General features: G+C 43.8%; 1 protein-coding gene across 3 annotated transcripts in view; it reads right to left on the bottom strand.

Moving 5' to 3' along the window:
- Window positions 1-4,673: 4,673 nt before the first annotated feature.
- The window catches only part of ttc19 (tetratricopeptide repeat domain 19), a 29,546-nt gene continuing 14,988 nt past the window's right edge, over window positions 4,674-19,231 (bottom strand). For all 3 annotated transcript variants that reach the window (XM_029704023.1, XM_029704024.1, XM_029704022.1), the window contains 3 exons: window positions 6,397-6,551; window positions 5,992-6,154; window positions 4,674-5,436 (listed from right to left, as the gene is read on the bottom strand). In XM_029704023.1, the coding sequence (XP_029559883.1) occupies window positions 5,249-5,436; window positions 5,992-6,154; window positions 6,397-6,551 (506 nt within the window). In that variant the 3' untranslated portion in view covers window positions 4,674-5,248. The remainder of the gene's footprint in view (window positions 5,437-5,991; window positions 6,155-6,396; window positions 6,552-19,231) is intronic.

The raw sequence follows: 19,231 nt of genomic DNA, 5'->3' as shown, positions 1-19,231 counted from the left end.
TCCATTTTTCAAACATATGACTATTTTACAGCATTTTAAAGACAAGACTCTCCTTTATCTAACCACACTGTTCGATTTCAAAAAGGCTTTACAGCGAAAGCAAAACATTAGATTATGTCAGCAGAGTACCCAGCCAGAAATAATCAGACACCCATTTTTCAAGCTAGCATATAATGTCACAAAAAACAAAACTACAGCTAAATGCAGCACTAACCTTTGATGATCATCAGATGACACGCCTAGGAAATTATGTTATACAATACATGCATGTTTTGTTCAATCAAGTTCATATTTATATCAAAAACCAGCTTTTTACATTAGCATGTGACCGTCAGAACTAGCATTCCCACCGAACACTTCCGGTGAATTTACTAAATTACTCACGATAAACGTTCACAAAAAACAATTATTTTAAGAATTATATATACAGAACTCCTCTATGCACTAGCTATGTCCGATTTTAAAATAGCTTTTCGGTGAAAGCACATTTCGCAATATTCTAAGTAGATAGCCCGGCATCACAGGGCTAGCCATTTAGACACCCACCAAGTTTAGCCCTCACCAAAGTCAGATTTACTTTAAGAAAAATGTTATTACCTTTGCTGTTCTTCGTCAGAATGCACTCCCAGGACTTCTACTTCAATAACAAATGTTGGTTTGGTTCAAAATAATCCATAGTTACAGCCAAATAGCGGCGTTTTGTTCGTGCGTTCAAGACACTATCCAAGGGTGACGAAGGGTTATGCGCCCGACGTGTTTCGTGACAAAATTTCTAAATATTCCATTACCGTACTTCGAAGCATGTCAACCGCTGTTTAAAATCTATTTTATGCCATTTTTCTCGTAAAAAAGTGATAATATTCCGACAGGGAGTGGTTGTTTTCGTTCAAAGAAAAAGTAAACATGGAGTCGACTCGTGCACGAGCCTCAGTCTCATAGTACTCTGACCGACCACTATCCAAACGCGCTAATGTTTTTCAGCCAGGGCCTGCAAAGCCACCATTCAGCTTTTTGCCGCCTTCTGAGAGCCCATGGGAGCCGTAGGAAGTGTCACGTAACAGCAGAGATCCCCTGTTTTGGATAGAGATGATCAAGAAGGCCAAGAAATGGTCAGACAGGGTACTTCCTGTACAGAATCTTCTCAGGTTTTGGCCTGCCAAATGAGTTCTGTTATACTCACAGACACCATTCAAACAGTTTTAGAAACTTTGGAGTGTTTTCTATCCAAAGCTATTAATTATATGCATATTCTAGTTTCTGGGCAGGAGTAATAATCAGATTAAATCAGGTACGTTTTTTATCCGGCCGTGAAAATACTGCCCCCTATCCATAACAGGTTAAATCCTTTACAATGAAGATCTTAAATTATTTGGATTTTTATGAATTATCTTTGAAAGACAGGGTCCTGAAAAGGGGACATTTTTTTTTTGCTGCATTTATACACAATACCTCAATGACAAAGCAAATACAGGTTTGGACATTTTTGTAAATGTATTAGAAATAAAAAATATACCTTATTTACATTCATTTTCAGACCCTTTGCTGCAAGAATCTAAATTGAACTCCGGTGCATCCTGTTTCCATTGATCATCCTTGAGATGTTTCTACAACTTGATTGGAGTACACCTGTGGTACATTTAATTGATAGGGCATGATTTGGAAAGGCACACACCTGTCTATAAGGTCCCACAGTTGACAATGCATGTCAGAGCAAAAACCAAGGCATGAGGTCGAAGGAATTGTCCAGAGAGATCCGAGACAGGATTGTGTCAAGGCACAGATCTGGGGAAGGGTACCAACAACAAAAAAAGTCTGCAGCATTGAAGGTACCCAAGAACAGTGGCCTCAGTCATTCTTAAATGGAAGAAGTTTGGAACCACCACAACCCGGCCAAACTGAGCAAATCGGAGGAAAAGGGCCTTGGTCAAGGAGGTGACCAAGAACCTGATAGTCACTGACAGATCTCCAGAGTTCATCTGTGGAGATGGTTGTTTTTCTGGAAGGTTCTCCCATCTCTGCAGCACTCCACCAATCAGGCTTTTATGGTAGAGTGGCCAGACGGAAGCCCCTCCTTAGTAAAAGGCACGACTGCCCGCTTGGAATTGGCCAAAAGGCACCTAAAGAACTCAGACCATGAGAAACAAGATTCTCTGGTCTGATGAAACCAAGATTGAACTCTTTGGCCTGAATGCCAAGTGTCACAACCGGAGGAAACCTGGCACCATGCCTAGGAAGCATGGTGGTGGCAGCATCATGTTGTGGGGATGTTTTTCAGAGACAGGGACTGGGAGACTAGTAAAGATTGAGAGAAAGATGAACAGAGTAAAGTACAGAGAGATCCTTGATGAAAACCTGCTCCAGACCTCAGACTGGGGCAAAGGTTCACCTTCCAACAGGACAACGACCCTAAGCACATAGCCAAGACAACGCAGGAGTGGCTTCGGGACAAGTCTCTGAATGTCCTTGAGTGGCCCAGCCAGAGCCCGGACTTGAACCCGATCGAACATCTCTGGAGAGTAGATGTCGACCGATTAATCGGCATGGCCGATTAATTAGGGCCAATTTCAAGTTTTCATAACAATCGTAATCGTCATTTTTGGATGCCGATTATGGACGATTACATTGCATTCCACGAGGAAACTGCGAGGAAACCTGTTACGTGAGTGCAGCAAGGAGCAAAGATAAGTTGCTAGCTACCATTAAACTTCTTATAAAAAAACCATCTTCACAATCACTAGTTAACTACACATGGTTGATAATATTACTAGGTTAACTAGCTTGTCCTGTGTTGCATATAATCAATGCGGTGCCTGTTAATTTATCATCGAATCACAGTCTACTTCACCAAATGGGATGATTTAACAAAAGCGTATTTGCAAAAAAATCACAATCGTTGCACGAATGTACCTAACCATAAACATCAATGCCTTAAAATCAACACAGAAGTATATTTTTTAAAACCTGAATATTTAGTTAAGAAATTCATGTTAGCAGGCAATATTAACTAGGGAAATTGTGTCACTTCTCTTGCGTTCATTGCACGCAGAGTCAGTGTAAATATGCAACAGTTTGGGTCGCATGGCTCGTTGCGAACTAATTTGCCTGAATTGTACATAATTATGACATAACATTGAAGGTTGTGCAATGTAACAGCAATATTTAGACTTATGGATGCCACCCGTTCGATAAAATACAGAACGGTTCTGTATTTCACTGAAAGAATAAATGTTTTGTTTTCGAAATGATAGGTCATTAATATGGTCCAATCCGGAAACTAAGGCTCGTATTTCTGTGTTTATTATATTATAATTAAGTCTGATTTGATTGAGCAGTCTGAGCGGTGGTAGGCAGCAGCAGGCTTGTAAGCATTCATTCAAACTGTACTGCGTTTGCCAGCAGCTCTTAGCAATGCTTGAATCACAGCGCTGTTTGACTTCAAGCCTATCAACTCCTGAGATTAGGCTGGCAATACAAAGTGCCTATTAGAACATCCAATAGTCAAAGGTATATGAAATACAAATGGTATAGAGAGAAATAGTCGATGTGTCATAATTCCTATAATAACTACAACCTAAAAGTTAACTGGGAATATTGAACCTCCAGCTTTCATATGTTCTAAGCAAGGAACTTAAACGTTAGCTTTTTTACATGGCACCTATTGCACTTTTACGTTCTTCTCCAACACTGCGTTTTCGCATTATTTAAAACAAATTGAGCACGTTTCATTATTTATTTGAGACTACATTTTATTTTTGTATTATATTAAGTTAAAATAAAAGGGTTCATTGTTCATTCAGTATTGTTGTAATTGTCATTATTACAAATATATATAATAAAACATTTTTTTTTTTAAAGGCCGATTAATCAGTATCGGCTTTTTTTGGTCCTCCAATAATCAGTATCGGCGTTGAAAAATCATAAAATCGGTCGACCTCTACTGGAGAGACCTGAAAATAGCTGTGCAGCGACGCTCCCCATCAAACCTGACAGAGCTTGAGGGGATCTGGAGAGAAAAATGGGAGATGCTTGTAGCATCATGTCCAAGAAGACTTGAGGCTGTAATCGCTGCCAAAAGGTGCAGAGTAAAGGGTCTGAATACTTATGTAAATGTGATATTTCAGTTGTATGTTTTTGCAAATGTTAAAAATAATCTAAAAACCTGTTTTTGCTTTGTCCTTATGGAGAAAGGATGGTAGATTGCTGAGGATTATTATTATTTTTAATCCATTTTAGAATAAGGCTGTAACCTAACAAAATGTGGAAAAAGTCAAGGGGTCTGAATACTTTCCGAATGCACTGTATCCCCATGAAACTGATTGACACCAAATCGTCAGTATGCAGATGCAGCATGGACGTTTCCCCTGTAAAATCTGAAGAATTATCATTCACGATTGACAGTGCGAAATGTGAAGGGAGGTTCTCAACGAGTTGAGCAGAGATTGTGGGCAAAGTACAGAATCCCCCACATGCGCAGAAGCCATGGGACCCCAGCCGCTGGAAAGCGGGATCCAGAAAAGTCGGACTCGCAGCCTCGGCCTTATGTTATATCTTGGTTGTTCACACAAAAGGAAAACAATACAATTACTGATTTGGCATTTCACTCTTGAAGCTGACAGTTAAGTCCCATGTCACTTTCCAGTCTGTATGAAATTATTGTGTTGTATACACATAAATTGTACATCTCTTACACAGTTTTATTTATAGTCATTCACATGACTTGCCATTCTCCTAAGATGCCATTATTCAGGCTGGGATTCAATCAAAAGCGGGTTGTCAACAAATCACATTTTCCCCGACGTTCGTAAAGAGATCGCATTCATGATAAACGCTACGGAGGATGTCTCAAGCATAAATATAAAGTAGTAGCAATTTAAAAGTAAATGTGCAATACGCTTGTCAACAACATACCCTTGACTGAATTCCGGCTTTGGTCTTACTTATTTTAGCTCCGAGTCTTTCCCCTTACATCTTGAGCCTATCTGACAACAAAAGAACACCTCATTGGAGTGAGATTTCACACAATACAGACAAAAACATTTCAGGGTTTCACAGATGAGATTGTTACATGCCCATAGTAAGATAAAACTTGTCTTGAAAACAGTGTGATTGTGTTATTGCATTTCTCCTCCTGAGCTACTGTATATGCCATGTGCTCCGTATCTTGTGCATACATGACCCATCTAATTTCAGTCCCTTCAGATTTGCAAACAGAAAGGGGGTTGTGTTAATATTCGTTTGATCCAACTGGTCAGTCGGTCTCAGTCTTGGGGGCGTCGGTCCCAGTCTTAGGGACTTCTGTTTCCGCCTTCTTTGCTTTCCTCCTGTTGCCCACCTCTTTCAGCCCCTCCCGGATCTGCTCTACTGCTTCTTCATCTCCTACGGACTGGGCCAGAGCCAGGGCCTCCCTGTACAGCTTCACAGACTCCTCAAACAGACCTGGACCAACACACAAAGATTGTGTTCATTTGACATGAAATGAACAAAAACGGACTGAAACAGGAATTGGGTTTCTCCAGTAAGAAACAGTTTTATTTTCTGTTACAAATAGTTAAACGTTTTCTGTTGCGTGCCGTAATGAACACGACAGAGATATTCTCTGATATTAACAGTGATAAGACTTCACAGTACCTCCTTGAACAAAATGTTATCCATTAATGTTAATGCTTGTACAGTTACTTATGCAGCTGCACCAAATTATAAAACTGACCTGTGCCAGAAGGATAACGTGCATAGAGAAATATAATATGCCAGTTAGACACTTATCCAAAGTGACTTAGTCATACATGCCACATTTTACGTATGGGTGGTCCTGGGAATCGAACCCACTATCTTGACGTTGAAAAAGCCACCATGCTCTACCAACTGAGCTACATTAATTTAGTAATTCTCAATAAAAAGCTAATATTTTGACATTGAAAACTGACTTGTGTTGAGGAAAGAGTAAACCAAGGCACTCCTAGAATTTCAGTCCTCATTTTTAGCCCTCCTTACCATTGTGCAGTAGGACGCCTGCCATGTTTCCCAACAACACGTGCTGGTCAGGGTGGCCTGCTTCTCTGCTCAGCTCCACGGCCTGCTTTACCAGGGGCAGGGCCTCATCGTGGCGGCCCTGCAGGTCCAGGATGGTGGCCAGGTCACTCAGCAGCACCAGCGACTGTAGAAGACCAACAAGAATATTACTTTCATGTCGATTGTCTTTAACACCACAGTAGAGGTGACGGTAAGTCTTTAGGTCCCAACAGGTTGTATAAACATTGTTTCTTCATTTCAGTGACATTGCAATAAACAAAGAAAACATTTGAACGCAGATATATATTTTAAAATAATCCATTAAACTTTGTGGAGAGAACAAAAGCAGGCTCTATCTAAAAGTACTAAACATTTAACAACTGGTACCTGTGGGTGGGTCTCTCCCTGCTCTTCCTGGCAGATCAGTAGGGCTCGTTTATAGTCCAGTACCGCCCGGCTCAGGCGGTGTGTGGCGGCCATGTAGCGAGCGTGGGAGTCAAAGGTCAGGCCCAGAAGCAGCCGGGTCTCCATCCGCAACTCCTCTGAAAAGAGGGAGAAACACGAGAGATGCAGTCAGCAAGCAAGCAAACTCAATTTCAAAAGGAAGGGTCACGAAAGTTTAATGCACATACAAAAGCAAGGTTTCACAACTTTTCGGAGGATCACGTCACACGAAGCAGACCAAATTCTTTGGTCCTTTAAAAATCTGCTGAATGTAAAGTATTGTGTGCTGTAGCTTGGAAAATAAATACATGTGACTGTGGATGACAACATTAGGGCTGTTTTCCTAAAGATGTTAAATGGGCATTGTGTTTTGTTTCCTTGCAACTATACTAACGAGTATCGCGATACTGGTATCGTCGCGGCCCTACAACCTACGCCCGCCTGAGGCAGAAGTATTTTTGCTAGACCAGCCAGGACCCACACTACATACAGGTATCGTCGCGGCCCTACAACCTACGCCCGCCTGAGGCAGAAGTATTTTTGCTAGACCAGACAGGCTCCACACTACATACTGGTATCGTCGGGTTTCAGATGTTTTCAGAAGATGGGCAGGGACTCTGCTGTCCTAGCTTCAGGGGGAAGATGGTTCCACCATTGGGGTGCCAGGACAGAGAAGAGCTTGGACTGGGCTGAGTGGGACATGCCCTCCTGTAGGGGTGGGAGGGCCAAGAGATCCAAGCTGGCAGATCGGAGTGCTCGGGTTGGGGTGTAGGGTTTGAGCATAGCCTGAAGGTAGGGAGGAGCAGTTCCTCTTGCTGTTCTGTAGGTAAACGCCATGGTCTTGTAGTGGATGCGAGCTTCGACTGGAAGCCAGTGGAGTGTGAGGAGGAGCCGGGTGACTTGAGAACTTGGCAAGGTTGAAAAGTTCAGGATAAGTTGCAGGGGTTTGACAGCACAAGTGGGGAACCCAGCCAACAGTGAGTTGCAGTAGTCCAGACAGGAGAAGACACGTGACTGGATTAGGACGTGCGCTGCTCACTGTGTAAGGTAGGGTCGTACTCTACAGATGTTGTAGAGCATGAACCTGCAGGAGCGGGCCACTGCTTTGATGTTTGCAGAGAATGACAGGTTATCGTCCAGGGTAATGCCAAGGTTCTTTGCACTCTGGGAGGGCGACACCGTGAAGGTGAGGTCTTTGAGTGGGCAGGCCTTCCACAGGAGGTAGAGCAGTTCCGTCTGTCGAGGTTGAGCATGAAGTGGTGGGCCAACATCCAAGTTGACATACACTACCGGTCAAGAGTTAAAACACCTGCTCATTCATGGGTTTCTACATCGTAGAATAATAGTGAACACATCAAAACTATGAAATAACACATGAAATCATGTAGTACCCAAAAAGTGTTAAACAATCAAAATATATTTTAAAATGAGATTCTTCAAAGTAGCCACCGTTTGCCTTGACAACCGCTTTGCACACCCTTGCCATTCTCTCAACCACCTTCATGGAGGTAGTCACCTGGAATGCATTTAAATTAACAGGTGTGCTTTGTTAAAAGTTAATTTGTGGAATTTATTTCCTTCTTAATGCATCTGAGCCAATCAGTTGTGACAAGGAAGGGGGGGGGGGGGTGTACAGAAGATAGCTCTATTTGGGAAAGAGAAACAGTCAAATCATTAATTTAAGACATGAAGGTCAGTCGATATGAAAAATGAAGTGCAGTTCAAGTGCAGTTGCAAAAACCATCAACCGCTATGATGAAACTGGCTCTCATGAGGACCGCCACAGGAAAGGAAGACCCAGAGTTACCGCTGCTGCAGAGGATAAGTTCATTAAAGTTACCAGCCTCAGAAATTGCTTCCCAAATAAATGCTTCAAAGTTCAAGTAACAGACACATCTCAACATCAACTTTTCAGAGGAGACTGCGGGAGTCAGGCCTTCATGGTCAAATTGCTGCAAATAAACCACTACTAAAAGGCCAACAATAATAAGAAGAGACTTGCTTGGGCCAAGAAACACAAGCAATGGACATTAGACTGTTGGAAATCTGTCCTTTGGTCTGATGAGTCCAAATTTGAGATTTTTGATTCCAACCGCCGTGTCTTTGTGAGACGCGGTGTGGGTGAACGGATGACCTCCACATGTGTATTTCCCACCGTAAAGCATGGAGGTGGTGGTGTTATGGTGCTTTGCTGGTGACACGGTTTGAATTATTTAGAATTCAAGTCACACTTAACCAGCATTGCTACCACAGCATTCTGCAGCGATACACCATTCCATCTGGTTTGGGCTTAGTGGGACTATCATTTGTTTTTCAACAGGACAATGACCCAACACACCTCCAGGATGTGTAAGGGCTATTTTACCAAGAAGGAGAGTGCTGCATCAGATGACCTTGTCTCCAAAATCCCCTTACCTCAACCAAATTGAGATGGTTTGGGATGAGTTGGACCGCAGAGTAAAGGAAAAGCAGTCAACAAGTGCTCAGCATATGTGGGAACTCCTTCAAGACTGTTGGAAATCTGATTGAGAGAATGCCTAGAGTGTGCAAAGCTGTCAAGGCAAAGCGTGGCTATTTGTAGAATCTCAAATATATTTTGATTTGTTTAACACTTTTTTGGTTACTACATGATTCCACGTGTGTGATTTCATAGTTTGATGCCGTCACTCTTATTCTACAATGTAGAAAATAGTAAAAATAAAAGAAAAACCCTTGAATGAGTAGGTGTTCTAAAACGCTTGACCGGTAGTGTATCTGCAAGGCAACCAGAGATGCATGTCGCCACCTGGGTGTCAGAAGGGGGGGGGGGGGGGGGGGGGGGGGGGGAGGAGAAAAGTTGAGTGTCATCCGCATAGCAATGATAGGAGACCATGTGAGGATATGACAGAGCCGAGTGACTTGGTGTAGAGAGAAGAGGGCCTAGAATCGAGCCCTGAGGGACACCAGTAGTGAGAGTACGTGGTAGAGACACAGATCCTCTTCACATCACCTGGTAAGAACGGCCTGCCAGGTAGGATGCAATCCAAAAGTGTGCATAGTCTGAGACACCGAGCCCTGAGAGGAGGATCTGATGGTTCACAGTGTCAAAGGCTTAAGGATTGAGAGCGAGAGAGAAGATTGCGACGGCACATGACCATCTGGGTAGGGGCTGAGTGGTAGGGTTGGAGGAAAGGGAGACAGAAAAGGAAACAAAGTACTGATCAGAGACCTGGAAGGAGGTGGCAGTGAGATTAGTAGGCGAGCAGCCTCTAGTAAAGATGAGGTCAAGCGTATTGCCTGCATTGTGAGTTGGAGGGTATTGGGAAAGGGTAGGTCAAGAGGCAAGGAGGGGAAAGAGAGAGTTGGAAAGAAATTAATCGAAAGCAGACATTAGGAGGTTGAAGTCGCCAAATACGAAGAGCGGTCAGCCATCGTCAGGAAATGAGCTTATCAAGGTGTCAAGCTTATTGAGGAACTCTCCAAGGGCACCTGGTGGGAGATGGATGACAATCATTTTAAGCTTGAGTGGACAAATGACAGTGACAGCATGGAATTCAAATGAGGAGATGGACAGGTGAGAGGAAGAAAAGACAAAATCTCCACTTAGGAGAAATCGCGACGACCAGATGCTCTCGGACGATGACAGAAAACATAGATGAAAAAAGAGCAGCTGGAGTAGCAGTGTTCTGTGGGGTGTTCCATGTCTCCGCCAGGGACAAAAAGGTCAAGGGACTGAAGGGCAGCATAGGCTGAGATGAACTCAGCGTTCTTGACCGCATATAGGCAGTTCCAAACGCTGCCAGAGACACGCAATTGCACATGGGTTGTGGAAGATTCTTTGTAATCTTCTCTCCAATGGAAGAATGAAGAGTGGGCAAAGAGAGAAAAACGAGATGGAGAGGAGGTGAGGTAGAGCAGGAGAGATGGGAGGTGGAGAGAGATGAGGAGGATATGAGTGAGCCTTCAAGAGAGAAGTGGAGAATAGCGAAACTGATTTCAAACCACAGGAGTAGAAATGAGCTTCACACGGAGAGATCAGAAGGGGAAAGGAAGTCGTGGAGGCAGGCAGGGGAGAGGATAGATGGAAGAGAAGATGCTGAGAAAGGAACTCAGTCTGCAGGAGATAAAGAGTAATGAAAAGAGGCAGGATAGGAATGAGAACATATACCTTGAAAAAGTAAGTGTACAAAGATGGAGACTGAAGCAAGGGAAGGAAAGAGCGGCAGAAAAAGAGGGCGAGAATTGCCACAGAAAATTACCATTTCCAGACTGATGGAAGAATGGACAGATCACGGTAACATGCAGACTGAAAAGAAAACAAGATTGAGAGTATGTAAATTATTTGGAAAGTAAGAATACTCCAGAGGAAAGACAAATATGGGGATGAGTTAAAGGGGACCGCAAGAGTTTTTGGGAGAATAACAAGTGACGAAAGAAATTGACAGAAATTGATGATTGTGAGTTTTGAAGGGATAGTTCACCCAAATGTCGTAATTCTTGAAAAGTCTTCTTACCTGGGAAGTAATCTAAGGGTCAGGAGTGAACGCACCATACACTCACTGTTGCAGTCACTCCTGGCTAATAGACCACTTCAAAAAGATAAGAAAAATTATGAAATTTGGGTGAGCGATTGCTATAAAATAAAACAAAAAGGGATAATGAAAAAAAAGAGGTCTTCCAAAAAGAAAAGACCGGTAGTGATGAGTGTCAAAACTAAGAGAGACTGGGTGAAGAAATAGAGTTGGAAAGACTAAAGAGAAGGAGGTGGCAGAAAGGTGGAGAAAGAGATGTGAAAGAACGGGAGGACAGACGCAAGTCCAGGAGGGCGGAAGAGGTAAAGGAGAGGGAGAAAGAAGGGAAGAGAGCGCAGTCTCGGAAAACACCGCAGGCTTAGCCTTAGTCTAAAGCAGGGATGGGGAACTTTGATGGGGGTGGGGACCACCAGGTCTGAACTCATCATTAACCTTGTGTATTCTACTATTCTAACTCACAACAGTACGTTTTGCTTTAGAGGGGCATGATTAACTTAACTCCTAGACTAGGGTTGCAGTACTACTGGTTGTAGTGCCTTTTGAATCTATGGTAGTTTGGAGTTTTTGGATACCTGTAATTGGACAGTGTCGCATGTGTGCTCAGTCTCAAAGTAACAATTCCATTTGTTTAGTTCATTTTTTAATTTCCCTTCTCCCACTCAGATTTTTTCCATCTTTTACCCACAGGTAAACCCAGAGGGTGGCCAAAGGTCCCTACAGACCAGCAGGTCAAAGTTGCACCATTGAACAGAAAGTAAGAACAAATTAAGGAAAAACACTCAACTTGACACCTTTGCCATAGACCTATATTACGCTGTCACAGTAATGATACATTCAGCTAGCGCATGTCATGAACAGTCATAAGAGTTGACTTCCAACTGCCGTCACTGTCTTGAGGGAAATCTAATTTAGATGACATCTTTCTCCCTTCCTTCCAGGTCTGTCCAGGTTTGCTATGGTGATACCAGAGAACCAGAGTATTCATGTGCTGTAGTGGATAGCAGCTACTGTAGCTTGCTACAACCCCTGGTGGGTAAGGAGTCTGAATGCCAACAGGACAATGCGAAGGTGAGAGTGGATTATTCAGACACCATTTCAGAACTGACCGTCTTCGACCGATCGTTTTCATACTTGTCTTTTTCTGATTATTCCGTTATCCTGGCAAATGTGGAGCAGTGACCACTGGAATGATGTTGCTACATCTATTTATCTTCTTTTCTCACTCTTTTCTGCATCTTATAAATAAAAATGTATTTCTTCAGAGTCCGGAATGTACCGTGCCTTCAGAAAGCATTGACTTTTACATCCTGAATTTGAAATAGATTAAATTGAGATTTTGTCATCACTGGCCTACACACAATACCCCAAAATGTTAGTGGAATTATGTATGTATGTATGTATGTATGTATGTATGTATGTATGTATGTATGTATGTATGTATGTATGTAAAATCAAAAATGAAAGTCAAAATTTCAACCCCTTCGTAATGGCAAGGCTAAATAAGTACAGGAGTCAACATTTGCTTAACAAGTCCCAATGAGTTCCATGGACTTTGTGCAATAAGTGTTTAACATGATTTTTGAATGACTACCTCATCTCTGTACCCCACACATGCAATTATCTGTAAGGTCCCTCAGTCAGACAGTGAATTTCAAACACAGATTCAACCACAAATACCAGGAAGGTTTCCCAATGCCTCACAAACAAGGGCAACTATTGGTCTATTGGGTAAAACAAATTTAAAAAGCAAGGTCTGCCAAAAAAAACATTTTCTAGTCTTGCCATAGATTTTCAAGCCAATTTAAGTCAAAACTGTAACTAGGCCACTCAAACATTCAATCTGGTCTTGGTAAGCAAATTTGGCTGTGTGTTTTAAGTTATTGTCCTGCTGAAAGGTGAATTAATCTCCCAGTGTCTTTTGGAAAGAAGACTGAACCAGGTTTTCCTCTAGGATTTTGCCTGTGCTTAGCTGCATTCAATTTCTTTTTAATCACCAAAAACTCCTTGCCGATGACAAGCATACCCATAACATGATGCAGCCACCACCATGCTTGAAAATATGAAGTGTGTGTCACAAGTGTAGAGAGGAGTAGGCAGTCCTAGGTTTAGAACTACTGAATTTATTAAAGTACCATATATAAAAGCGGGAAAGTGCAAAATTATAAAGTACTCAGGAAATAGTAGGAGAGATTACTCTCAGGAAAACAAGCTACATTTACAATGACCGACAAAGACAAATATCTATATATGCACACACAGGTGTGTGTAATGATGACGAGACAAGTCTGGGGTTGATGAGTGAAGGGCGTTTGCCAGCAGCAGGTTCGGCAGCAGCTAGAAGGCCGGCGACGCCGAACACCTTAGCTGGACAGGAGGGGGAGCCAAAGCAAAGAGTGGAGTGACAGAGTAGTACTTAGTGATGTGTTGTGTTGGATTTGCCCCAAAGATTACACTTTGTATCAGGACAAAAAATGCATTTCTTTACCAATTGTTTTTACAGTATTACGTAAGTGCCTTGATGCAAACAGGATGCATGTTTTGGAAAAATATTCTGTACAGGCTTCCTTTTCCCCACTCTTAGTTAGGTGAGTAACTATAATGTCGTTGATCTATCCTCAGTTCTCATGTCAACCATTAAACTCTAAAAGTTTTAAAAATCACCATTGGCCTCGTGGTGAAAGCTCTGAGCAGCTTCTTCCTTCCTCTCCAGCCACTGAGTTAGGAAGGACACCTGTGGGGTTTCCGGTGACAACACCAACCTATTGGCCGTCAAAAAAAGATCCTTCTGATACTTAGATTTAAAAAGCCCCTAAAATTTAGATTTTTTACAAAGTTGAATAAACATGAGCAAGGGAGACAGGGCTACAACGAAGCTTAGGAAAAATAACCATCAAAAGGAACACACAAAATGCAGAGAAAACAAACAAAGAATATAACTGCAGCTGAAGCGGTACCCCAGGTAGCTGCCATGATGAAATAGCAGAGATGGTTTCCAATGAGATAACAGAAGCAGCTTGAAGACAAAGATAATATGAACAAAACCAACAAAATGCTTGAGGAAGCCGAGGAACAAATAGAAAGAGCAGATGAAAGAATCCAGACAACGGAAGACGTAATGAAGCGGTTGAAGCTTCAGGTGTAGCTGGAGGCCAGCCAAATAGACCAAAAGAGCCCTGCTAGGCGTAAAAACATCAGAATCTATTCTGAACCCGAGGGGTCGTTGAAAGAGCAGTTGGACTTAACTTCCTCAAGAGTTCTACAGATCCAGAGAGCTCACCGAGCTCCCGGCCCCATCCAAGACTCATTTTGGCAAAGTTTCTGAGCAACAGAATAAAGTAGACTATGGAGGTGGTTTGGCAAAATTAGGGTTCTCTGGCAGAACAACAAGCCAACATGGACCGCGACTATGCACCGAACGTTCTCAGAAAACAAAAGGAATACACAGAAGCAAAGAAATTCTGAAAGAAAACAAGGTATAAACTCAGCGAAAAAAAAAGAAACGTCCCTTTTTCAGGACCCTGACTTTCAAAGATAATTCGTAAAAATCCAAATAACTTCACAGATCTTCATTGTAAAGGGTTTAAACACTGTTTCCCATGCTTGTTCAATGAACTATAAACAATTAATGAACATGCACCCGTGGAACGGTCGTTAAGACACTAACAGCTTACAGACGGTAGGCAATTAAGGTCACAGTTATGAAAACTTAGGACACTAAAGAGGCCTTTATACATACTCTGAAAAACACCAAAAGAAAGATTCCCAGGGTCCCTGCTCATCTGCGTGAACGTGCCTTAGGCATGCTGCAAAGAGGCATGAGGACTGCAGATGTGGCCAGGGCAATAAATTGCAATGTCAGCACTGTGAGATGCCTAAGACAGCGCTACAGGGAGAGAGGACGGACAGCTGATCGTCCTCGCAGTGGCAGACCACGTGTAACAACACCTGCACAGGATCGGTACATCTGAACATCACACCTGTGGGACAGGTACAGGATGGCAACAACTGCCCGAGTAACACCAGGAACGCACAATCCCTCCATCAGTGCTCAGACTGTCTGCAATAGGCTGAGAGAGGCTGGACTGAGGGCTTGTAGGCCTGTTGTAAGGCAGATCCTCAGTAGACATCACCGGCAATAACGTCGCCTATGGGCACAAACCCACCGTCGCTGGACCAGACAGGACTGGCAAAAAGTGCTCTTCACTGACGAGTCACGGTTTTGTCTCACCAGGGGTAATGGTCAGTTGACAGTGAGAGGACATTTCTTTTTTTGCTGAGTTTAGTTCCAGTCTCCGTTCCCGGTAGTGACTCATAACCCACACAGTGGCGAACCGTCATTCTGGCCAAAACACACACACACACACACTACCAGTCAAAAGTTTGGATACACCTACTCATTCAAGGGTTTTTCTTTATTTTTACTATTTTCTACATTGTAGAATAATCGTGAGAAAATCAAAACTATGAAATAACACATGGAATCATGTAGTAAACAAAAAAAAAGTTAAACAAATCAAAATATATTTTATATTTGAGATTCTTCAAAGTAGCCACACCTTTGCACACTCTTGGAATTCTCAACCAATTTCACCCGGAACGTCGTCCCCACAGTGACTGTTCATATACTGCTCAAAAAAATAAAGGGAACACTTAAACAACACATCCTAGATCTGAATGAAAGAAATAATCTTAAATACTTTTTTCTTTACATAGTTGAATGTGCTGACAACAAAATCACACAAAAATAATCAATGGAAATCCAATTTATCAACCCATGGAGGTCTGGATTTGGAGTCACACTCAACATTTAAGTGGAAAACCACACTACAGGCTGATCCAACTTTGATGTAATGTCCTTAAAAGAAGTCAAAATGAGGCTCAGTAGTGTGTGTGGCCTCCACATGCCTGTATGACCTCCCTACAACGCCTGGGCATGCTCCTGATGAGGTGGCGGATGGTCTCCTGAGGGATCTCCTCCCAGACCTGGACTAAAGCATCCGCCAACTCCTGGACAGTCTGTGGTGCAACGTGGCGTTGGTGGATAGAGCGAGACATGATGTCCCAGATGTGCTCAATTGGTTTCAGGTCTGGGGAACGGGCGGGCCAGTCCATAGCATCAATGCCTTCCTCTTGCAGGAACTGCTGACACACTCCAGCCACATGAGGTCTAGCATTGTCTTGCATTAGGAGGAACCCAGGGCCAACCGCACCAGCATATGGTCTCACAAGGGGTCTGAGGATCTCATCTCGGTACCTAATGGCAGTCAGGCTACCTCTGGCGAGCACATGGAGGGCTGTGCTGCCCCCCAAAGAAATGCCACCCCACACCATGACTGACCCACCGCCAAACCGGTCATGCTGGAGGATGTTGCAGGCAGCAGAACGCTCTCCACGGCGTCTCCAGACTCTGTCACGTCTGTCACGTGCTCAGTGTGAACCTGCTTTAATCTGTGAAGATCACAGGGCGCCAGTGGCGAATTTGCCAATCTTGGTGTTCTCTGGCAAATGCCAAACATCCTGCACGGTGTTGGGCTGTAAGCACAACCACCACCTGTGGACGTCGGGCCCTCATACCACCCTCATGGAGTCTGTTTCTGACCGTTTGAGCAGACACATGCACATTTGTGGCCTGCTGGAGGTCATTTTGCAGGGCTCTGGCAGGGCTTCTTCTGCTCCTCCTTGCACAAAGGCAGAGGTAGCGGTCCTGCTGCTGGGTTGTTGCCCTCCTACGGCCTCCTCCACGTCTCCTGATGTACTGGCCTGTCTCCTGGTAGCGCCTCCATGCTCTGGACACTACGCTGACAGACACAGCAAACCTTCTTGCCACAGCTCGCATTCATGTGCCATCCTGGATGAGCTGCACTACCTGAGCCACTTGTGTGGGTTGTAGACTCCGTCTCATGCTACCACTACAGTGAAAGCACCGCCAGCATTCAAAAGTGACCAAAACATCAGCCAGGAAGCATAGGAACTGAGAAGTGGTCTGTGGTCCCCACCTGCCAAACCACTCCTTTATTGGGGGTGTCTTGCTAATTGCCTATAATTTCTACCTGTTGTCTATTCCATTTGCACAACAGCATGTGAAATTTATTGTCAATCAGTGTTGCTTCCTAAGTGGACAGTTTGATTTCACAGAAGTGTGATTGACTTGGAGTTACATTGTGTTGTTTAAGTGTTCCCTTTATTTTTTTGAGCAGTGTATATACCCCAACCAGAAGACATGGATTACAGGCAACATCCGCACTGAGCTAAAGGATAGAGCTGCCACTTTCAAGGAGTGGGACTCTAACCCGGAAGCTTATAAGAAATCCCGCTATGCCCTCCGAACCATCAAACAGGCAAAGCCTCAATACAGGACTAAGATGGAGCCGATAGTACGATTCAAACGCTCGTCGGATGTGGCAGGGCTTGCAAACTATTACAGACTACAAAAGGGAAACACAGCTGCAAGCTGTCCAGTGACACGAGCCTACCAGACGAGCTAAATCCCTTATGCTCGCTTCGAGGTAAGCAACACAAACATGCATGAGAGCATGAGCTGTTCCGGACGACTGTGTGATCACGCTCTCCGTAGCCAATGTGAGTAAGACCTTTAAACAGGTCAACATTCACAAGGCCGCATTACCAGGACGTGTACTCCAAGCATGCGCTGACCAACTGGCAAGTTTCTCACTGACATTTTCAACTCTCCCTGTCTGAGTCTGTAATATCAACATGTTTCAAGCAGACCACCATAGTGACTGTGCCCAAGAACACTAAGGCAACCTGCCTAAATGACTACTGACCCGTAGCACTCACGTCTGTAGCCATGAAGTGCATTGAAAGGCTGGTCATGGCTCACAACACTATTATCGCAGACACCCTAGACCCACTCCAATTTGCATACCACCCCAACAGATCCACAGATGATGCCATTTCTATTGCACTCCACACTTTCCCACCTGGGCAGAAGGGAACACATATGTGAGAATGCTATTCATTGACTACAGCTCAGCGTTCAATACCATAGTGCCCTCAAAGCTCATCACTAAGCTCAGGACCCTGACTAAACACCTCCCTCTGCAACTGGATCCTGGACTTCCTGAACAGGGAGTACAGAAGGGTAAGTAATAACACATCTGCCTCACTGGTCAACACGGGGAGGGGGAGAGAGCTCATTCCCCTCCTGTACTCCCTGTTCAATCATGACTGCATGGTCAGGTGCGACTCAAAAACCAGTCACATTCTGTTTAAGGTCCCCTAAGAACACACATCCCTGGGTCGCTCATCATTTTTGGTTCGCTGTAGCTAGCGACTGGAACGAGCTGCAACAAACACTCAAACTGGACAGTTTCATCTCAAATCTCTTGATTCAAAGACTCAATCATGGACACTCTTACTGACAGTTGTGGCTGTTTTGCGTGATGTATTGTTGTCTCTACCTTCTTGCCCTTTGTGCTGTTGTCTGTGCCCAATAATGTATGCACCCTGTTTTGTACTGCTGCCATGTTGTGTTGCTACCATGCTGTGTTGCCATGTGTCGCTGCCATGCCACATTGTCATCTTAGGTCTCTCTTTATGTAGTGTTGTGTGTTTTGTCCTACATTTTAAATTTATTTTTAATCCCAGCCCCCATCCCCGCAGGCAGCCTTTTGGTAGGCCGTCATTATAAATAAGAATTTGCTCTTAACTGACTTGCCTAGTTAAATAAAAGGTTCAATAAAAAAAAGTAGATTGCCGATGACACAAGTGGAAGGCCTGATCACCGACAACGATGAGCCAGCCTATAGGGAGGTCAGAGACCTGGCCATGTGGTGTCAGGATAACAACCTCTCCCCCAACGTGATCAAGACAGAGGAGATGATTGTGGACTACAGGAAAAAGATGACCGAGCACGCCCCCATTCTCAATGACGGGGCTGTAGTGGAGTAGGTTGAGGGCTTCAAGTTTCTTGGTGTCCACATCAACAACAAACGATCATGGTCCAAAAACACCAGAAGGATTTGGCATGGGTCCTCAGATCCTCAAAAGGTTCTACAGCTGCACCATCGAAAGCATCCTGACTGGTTGCATCACTGCCTGGTATGGCAACTGCGCGGCCTCTGACCGCAAGGCACTACAGAGGTTAGCGCGTACAACCCAGTACATAACTTGGGCCAAGCTTTCTGCCATACAAGACCTCTATACCAGGTGGCGTTAGAAGAAGGCCCTAAAAATGGTCAAAGACTCCAGCCACTCGTCATAGACTATTCTCTCTGCTACCGGAGCTCCAAATATAGGTCCAAAAG

Source organism: Salmo trutta, chromosome 21 (genome assembly GCF_901001165.1).
Source record: "Salmo trutta chromosome 21, fSalTru1.1, whole genome shotgun sequence".
Classification (NCBI taxonomy): Eukaryota; Metazoa; Chordata; class Actinopteri; order Salmoniformes; family Salmonidae; genus Salmo; species Salmo trutta.
Note: the sequence above shows the minus strand (reverse complement) of the source record. Positions and strands in the feature narration are given on the sequence as shown.